This window comes from Salmo salar, chromosome 12 (genome assembly GCF_965601325.2).
Source record: "Salmo salar chromosome 12, fSalSal1, whole genome shotgun sequence".
Classification (NCBI taxonomy): Eukaryota; Metazoa; Chordata; class Actinopteri; order Salmoniformes; family Salmonidae; genus Salmo; species Salmo salar.
This window is the reverse complement of record NC_138302.1, coordinates 95243600-95251791: the sequence shown is the minus strand read 5'-3', so window position 1 is coordinate 95251791 and position 8192 is coordinate 95243600. Positions and strand designations below refer to the sequence as shown.

Sequence of the window (8192 nt, the reverse complement as noted above, 5' to 3'; positions counted from 1 at the left end):
TGACAACAGTTCCACTGCGAGATGATTTAAAGGAACAATGTATCGAGGTCTGTGTTGTTTTGTAATCGATAAAAAAAATAAAACATTGAGGTTGAGATGATGCATGGTCGGATGTCTAAATTACACATTTTTATATCGTTTAATTTACCTGTACTTTATTGGTCAAAACATGTAGTAAAAGTTACGTTCTCTCCATATCCCCTTTTGCTATTTGGCATTTTGAGGGAAAATCCTGAAAACAAACTAATCGGATGTTATGCGACTTGAACACTGCACTACTGTAGTGGCACGCAGAAAGATTGATACAAGTTTGCATGAACCCCTAAACATCTCAAAGTAACTATGATTTTTAAAAACAAAGACTGCTCAAAACAATACATCTATTTCACTCTTTGTACTACTTATCAGAATTCTTGTATTCATTGCAAAACATTCACAAATGATAACTAAAATTTTAAAAGTATTCAGCTTATTTTCCTAATTATGCTCTATTCTCTCCTTGAGATTTCATTCAGGGACTGGGTTAAACAAAAATATCTTTATATAAAATGAGAGGGCTTGTTTCCATTCCACCAAAATAACTGCATAAACAGGGAAGATACTGGCAGTAGTAACATTTGACTTGCATAATTTAAGCCATTGCGCTCTAAGCCTACCACCATGACAGCATTACAATGCACATATTACAAATGAAAAATGTTAGCTAATATTATAAACTTTATTCATTAAGAAGTACAAAGAGTGAAACGGGAACGTTTCAGAGACTTATAAAAACATGAAAGATTAGACATTTACCCACATGTAAACATTATAGCTGTGTTTGTGGCTTTGCTCTTCTCTCCAACGCTATATTTTATAAAATGAAAGACTATGATAACAGTCCGAGGGGCGGGGTGGGTCTGGGAGAAGCAGGAAGAGGGAGGGGGACTAGAGCAGTCATGTGGTTCTGAAGTCTTTTCAGCCTGCGATTTTCTCTATCTCATCCAGATCATCTGTGTCCAGCTTCTCGATCTTCTTATCTATGGATGATTAGTGAGGATAAAGGTCATTGTTAAGACTGTCACACTGTTGGGGACGGTTTTTCGGACATGATTTAGCCTAGTCCTGGACCAAAAAGCAAGCGCAAAGAAGAATCTCCATGGAAAGTGCTTTTCTAGTCCATACTAGGCTTGATCCTTGTCCGGGAAAACAGACCTGGAAATCATTTGGGAGAGGTAGCTAATTTTATTTGAAAGGTCAATAAATAAATGATTTATTCAGACATCCTGACTTACTGAAGTGATCCTGGATCTTGTTTAGGACGTTCATGCTGAACCTGCTGTCCACCATGTTGATGGCCAATCCCCGCTTCCCAAAACGACCCGTGCGGCCAATCCGATGCAGGTACGTCTCGTTGTCCGGGTTACCGTCTCTGTCCACCGGCAGGTCAAAGTTTATCACCACGGAAACCTGCTCCACGTCAATACCTGGAGGGAGAGTCAAATGGTCAGATTATAATAGGTAGATGGACAGACCAAACATAAAATTAGTCTTCAACATATCCAATAATTACCCAGGTGAAGAATACTAAAAATAACTCAATGAAGACCAGTGTATTAATGTAATGTCATCAGTCTACATCCATGTGAAGAAGAGTTGAACAGTTACTTTTGCATCACGAGCTAAAAAGGGCCCTCTCCTTCATTTGAAACTCCTCAAGGATCAACAGCTATACCATTAATAAACAGGATCAAAACCATCTGGAAACTTTACAGACTGGGCCTTTAAATAAACACCAATAGTTTGATTGGTTGAGTTACCTCTGGCACAGACGTTGGTGGTGACCAGGACCTTCTCCTTTCCGTCTCGGAAGCGGTCGATGACAGCAGCTCTCTGCTCCACCTGCATCTCCCCACTGAGCAGCGCCACCTGGTGGCCCTCCCGGGACAGCTCACCTGCCAACCACCCCGCCGTTTTCCTGGTCTGAGCGGGAAAGAGAGACAAGAGGGGTAAAGTACACGGAGAGAAACACCACATCCCAAATCCACCCCCTAGCCAGTGGAAACGTCTCCCGTAGGCCCTAGTGTAGATCGGAGAGGATTAAATAGGTATCAGGCATCATGGTAACAGCTTCCCATCATGTCATGCTGCTAACATCCATTAATATTATCAGATTTAACTCTTCACAGCTGGGAATTAAACATTTCCTCAACACTTATCTGTGACTAAGTAACACAGTGTGCACTCGCTGATCTACAAATCACCTTACCAACCAACTTACTCACTATCCCATTACCTTACATACCAACCAACTTACTCCCTATCCCATTACCTCACATACCAACCAACTTACTCACTATCCCATTACCTTACATACCAACCAACTTACTCACTATCCCATTACCTTACATACCAACCAACTTACTCACTATCCCATTACCTTACATACCAACCAACTTACTCACTATCCCATTACCTTACATACCAACCAACTTACTCACTATCCCATTACCTTACATACCAACCAACTTACTCACTATCCCATTACCTTACATACCAACCAACTTACTCACTATCCCATTACCTTACATACCAACCAACTTACTCACTATCCCATTACCTCACAGACCAACCAACTTACTCACTATCCCATTACCTTACATACCAACCAACTTACTCCCTATCCCATTACCTTACATACCAACCAACTTACTCACTATCCCATTACCTTACATACCAACCAACTTACTCACTATCCCATTACCTTACATACCAACCAACTTACTCACTATCCCATTACCTTACATACCAACCAACTTACTCACTATCCCATTACCTTACATACCAACCAACTTACTCACTATCCCATTACCTTACATACCAACCAACTTACTCACTATCCCATTACCTTACATACCAACCAACTTACTCACTATCCCATTACCTCACAGACCAACCAACTTACTCATCATGTGATCAAGATAGCAAGGCGATGCGTATAATTGCCTCAAACACTTTGATTAAGTGGAATAACTCACATGACAGAAGATCATGGCCTGAGCAATGGTGATGGCCCCGTAGATGTTGCAGAGAGCCATGAACTTCTCCTCTTTGCTGTTACAGAGGACGTAGTACTGCTTGATGGTGTCCAGCGTCTCTTCCTCCCGTTTCAGCTTGATGATGTTGGGGTCTGGGACGATGCGCTGGGCAAAGTTCCACACCGTCTCCTCAAACGTGGCCGAGAACAGCAGCATCTGGCACTGTTTGGGTAACATCCTGAGAGGGAGAAAAGGGGTCAGTGTGGTGGGTGGGTTTTAGAACTTTATCCAACTTCCTGAAACACAGAGAGAGAAGACCTCTGAATGCGTATACTCTGGTCCTGATGACCCTGTGTAGCGATCATGACGTCAGCTTCGTCCAGGACAAAGACTTTGATCTTCTTGGGGTCGATGAACTTGAACTTCAGACACCAGTCCAGCATGGTGCCTGGCGTCCCTATCACCACCTGCTCCTGGAGCTGAGTACCTCTCTGCACTGGGGAGAGAAGAAGAGAGAATATTCCCCTTTTCACCACAGTTACAACAACTGCGGTGGATGATTAACCTGGTCAGCTCAGTGTGATAAGTCAGAGCAGTGTTTCTCACTCCATCTGAAATACAGTCAAATCAGTTGAGACTTTAAAAGGACTCCATAGGGACTTACGTTTGTTTCCTCTGATGGCGTAGACTAGTTTGACCTCTGAGTAGTGCTTCCCCATCTGCTCAATGACCTTCCCCGTCTGCAGGGCCAGCTCATAGGTAGGAGACACACAGAGAGCCTGGGACAGGAGAGAGAGGAAGGTGTTATATAGCTCATAGGTAGGAGACACACAGAGAGCCTGGGACAGGAGAGAGAGGAAGGTGTTATATAGCTCATAGGTAGGAGACACACAGAGAGCCTGGGACAGGAGAGAGAGGAAGGTGTTATATAGCTAGGTGTTATATAGCTCATAGGTAGGAGACACAGAGAGCCTGAGAGAGGAGAGAGAGGAAGGTGTTATATAGCTCATAGGTAGGAGACACAGAGAGCCTGGGAGAGGAGAGAGAGGAAGGTGTTATATAGCTCATAGGTAGGAGACACAGAGAGCCTGGGAGAGGAGAGAGAGGAAGGTGTTATATAGCTCATAGGTAGGAGACACACAGAGAGCCTGGGAGAGGAGAGAGAGGAAGGTGTTATATAGCTCATAGGTAGGAGACACACAGAGAGCCTGGGACAGGAGAGAGAGGAAGGTGTTATATAGCTAGGTGTTATATAGCTCATAGGTAGGAGACACAGAGAGCCTGAGAGAGGAGAGAGAGGAAGGTGTTATATAGCTCATAGGTAGGAGACACAGAGAGCCTGGGAGTGGAGAGAGAGAGGAAGGTGTTATATAGCTAGGTGTTATATAGCTCATAGGTAGGAGACACAGAGAGCCTGGGAGTGGAGAGAGAGAGGAAGGTGTTATATAGCTAGGTGTTATATAGCTCATAGGTAGGAGACACAGAGAGCCTGAGAGAGGAGAGAGAGGAAGGTGTTATATAGCTCATAGGTAGGAGACACAGAGAGCCTGGGAGTGGAGAGAGAGAGGAAGGTGTTATATAGCTAGGTGTTATATAGCTCATAGGTAGGAGACACAGAGAGCCTGGGAGAGGAGAGAGAGGAAGGTGTTATATAGCTCATAGGTAGGAGACAGAGCCTGAGAGAGGAGAGAGAGGAAGGTGTTATATAGCTCATAGGTAGGAGACACAGAGAGCCTGGGAGAGGAGAGAGAGGAAGGTGTTATATAAAGGTAGTATTAACCATCTCACCTGCCGATTACCTAAACATGCCATTAGGCACAAAACATGCAGAGGTTCTACCTGGAACTGGTACAACAAAAAAAACAAGCAAGCAGACAGTGTACCCTAATGAAAGTGACCCTGAGAGGTCAAGGGTCAGGGTTCAACTCACCTGTGGGAACTTGTTGTTGGGATCAACATGACTGAGCATGGCCAGGACAAAGGCAGCAGTCTTCCCGGTCCCTGACTGAGACTGGGCTATCAGGTTCTGTGGGCTGGTAGCCACGAGAGCACAGGTCAGATCAACACACACAGTTCTGGTAAAACTGTTTAACGGCCAATCAGATCAATGGAACAGTTTGATATCAGTTTAAATGGAGAAGAGCAAGACCAGACAGAGGATGTTTGGTATTACAGAGAGGTCGACTCCACACAGCATTTCTTATGTCTATATGCCTTCTGTCCAAACAAAACTAATCATCTCTAGTCTGTCAACTAGTTTGGGATTCAGGGAATGAATATTAACTTGATACAAAAAGCTGAGAGATGTGTGTGACTGACTAAGAGGTATCAGGAGGTGTCTGGACTGAGCAACTGACTGAAGCTCTCTGTAAACTCACGGTTCAGCGAGCATCATGGGTAATGCGTTCTCTTGGATTTTGGAGGGTCGGTTGAAGCCCATGGCGTACACTCCCTGGAGCAGCTGAGGTTTACTGTGGGGACAGGGAGGGAAACAGGAGTATTTAGGGGACATTTCTTTTTATTCAAAACAGAGAAAGATATGGACACAAAGCCAGGGGCTCAGAGCACATTACATGTACCAACAGCAAAACAGATTCTGTTCAAAACTTTCATTTTAGTTCAACAACATTCATAACACCTTGTGCACTCTAACAGTTCATAGGCACCTCATAGACAGCGCTTAGAATTTATAGACAGGACATAGAGGAACTTACAGCCGTAGTTCCTCGAAGGATTTGACAGAGTAAAGCGGAGAGTTGGGATCCCTCTGTAGAACTTCTACTTGATTGGTTGTGTTCACTAGATTACTGCGTATCAACTTATTCAATAACGACTGTGCCGCCTTGTCATCTGAAAACAGTTACATTACATTTGTATTTATTATGGATCTCTATTAGCTGCTGCAAAAGCAGCAGCTACTCTTCCTGGGGTCCAGTAAAATTAAGGCAGTTTATACAATTTTAAAAACATTACAATACATTCACAGATTTCACAACACACTGTGTGCCCTCAGACCCCTACCACACATCTACAGTACTAAATCCATGTGTATGTATAGTGAGTATGTTATCGTGTGTGTGTGTGTGTGTGTGTGTGTGTGTGTGTTGCTTCACAGTCCCCGCTGTTCCATAAGGTGTTTTTTAATCTGTTTTTTAAATGTAATTTTACTGCTTGTGTCAGTTAATTGATGTGGAATAGAGTTCCATGTAGTCATGGCTCTATGTAGTACTTAAGTATATTTGATCAATTCCATTTACTTTTGATCCTTAAGTATATTTAAAACCAAATACTTTGACTTTTACTCAAGTAGTATTTTACTGGGTGACTTTCACTTGAGTCATTTACTATTAAGATATCTTTACTTTTGCTCAAGACAGACAATTTTGTACTGTTTCCACTGCTGTCATCCCATGTTGTATTGTTTCCACTGCTGTCATCCCATGTTGTATTGTTTGCATTGCCTGACATCCCATGTTGTATTGTTTGCATTGCCTGACATCCCATGTTGTATTGTTTCCACTGCTGTCATCCCATGTTGTATTGTTTGCATTGCCTGTCATCCCATGTTGTATTGTTTGCATTGCCTGACATCCCATGTTGTATTGTTTGCATTGCCTGACATCCCATGTTGTATTGTTTGCATTGCCTGACATCCCATGTTGTATTGTTTGCATTGCCTGACATCCCATGTTGTATTGTTTGCATTGCCTGACATCCCATGTTGTATTGTTTGCATTGCCTGACATCCCATGTTGTATTGTTTGCATTGCCTGACAGTAAACACCTTTATCGTCCTCCTCTCCTGTTTTGTCTCCCTCTCCTCCTCCTGTCTTTGCAGGCGTTGTGGCGCTGGCTGCTGCTGTGTTTGTCGTAGTAGTAGTTGTTGTTGTCGTCGCCGCCAATGCAGTGTTGGCAGTACCTGAGGGTATCATATGGTATTTGTTAGCTTGTGGTATCTCAGAACAAGTTGACACTTTTTTTCAATGAAACATTTTGTTTCCACCCAAACTAGTTAACAAGAATTGATTCACACATGTAAGTTCTAATCCTTCAGACCATGTGTTATGCTAAACCCCATAGCCTGTTTATAATAGGTAACATGGAGTAACTTCTCTTACCATTTTCCTCTGGCTTGTCTTTGATTTGTAGGCTACCAATCTAGGGAATATAAACAAACATAATATGGGTTTAGGATGTCCAGGAATGTCTTTAAACGGGTCATTTCAGGGCAAGGCATGTGCTGCACAAAGTGGAGGACGTGAACATGTTAGGATCTTCCTCCCTGGATAGATTACATTTCTTTACCACGTCGAAAGTCGTGACAAGAAATACATTAAATCGGGTTAACGAGATAGAATTGGATGTAACAGAAAACGTGGTGTCCTACAATGCAATGAAAACAATTCATAGTTAGCTGATCTGGCTAGGTTAGTAAAGTAACGTTAACTAGCTAACGTTTGATAACTTGACTAGTTAATTAGCTAGCTGCCGTTAGCCAAACTAGCTAGTTACAGTAGTCATTATGATGTAAACGGTAATACGGTCATGTATGTAATGTTAGATTGTAATATCGGTAAACTATTTAACGAGTTAACTAGGTCATTCATGTAATTTGCTATTTATTTGTTGTTGAACAGAATCCATAGTTAACGTTAACCAGCCGAAGCATAGGCCCAATGAGCCGACACACTTCGCCAAAGAGTAGTTCGGTAAGCTGGTGCTGACCGATTCGGCGGCGGCCTCCTGCTCGTCCACAGCCTGGGCCCAGGAGTCCGTTGACATGATGTCCGCTGTTATTAGGTCACTCTCTTATCTCACCAAACAGATAACTGAGCTAGGAACCCCAACAAAGTGTTTCCAAACTCTGAAAATAAACTAATATTACAATGGCGTGAAGAAATCGGCGACGGAGTTCACCAGTGCGTCCGTAAAAAAGGTCCGGGTGTAGAAATTGAGACAAGAGTAAAACAGTTCCTCCCAACTGGTGCAACAAAAGTGCATTCAAATATGCCGTATATGGATTAGCTAATTCTGTATAGTGCATTTAATCCACAAATAGCCTGCATGGATGAAATTATTGTTGTTTCGCAAATTTTCTTCCTGAGTATTGCAGATGGATAAAATAATTTATTTGCGGTAAAATATCAGCTTCTCACAATATGTATTTAGTACTTT

The 8192-nt window shown here is 42.7% G+C and overlaps 1 protein-coding gene across 1 annotated transcript; it reads right to left on the bottom strand.

Annotated features, from left to right (window-relative positions):
• Positions 1-699: 699 nt before the first annotated feature.
• Positions 700-7969, bottom strand: LOC106566108 (ATP-dependent RNA helicase DDX19B). The gene is made up of 12 exons (XM_014133959.3): positions 7743-7969; positions 7136-7175; positions 6802-6936; positions 5732-5867; positions 5396-5488; positions 4948-5050; positions 3682-3796; positions 3336-3513; positions 3018-3255; positions 1800-1962; positions 1275-1466; positions 700-1019 (listed from the first exon to the last, which is right to left on the bottom strand). Exons 1-12 carry the CDS (start codon positions 7797-7799, stop codon positions 958-960), a joined length of 1512 nt encoding a protein of 503 aa, XP_013989434.2. The 5' UTR covers positions 7800-7969; the 3' UTR covers positions 700-957.
• Positions 7970-8192: the final 223 nt, after the last annotated feature.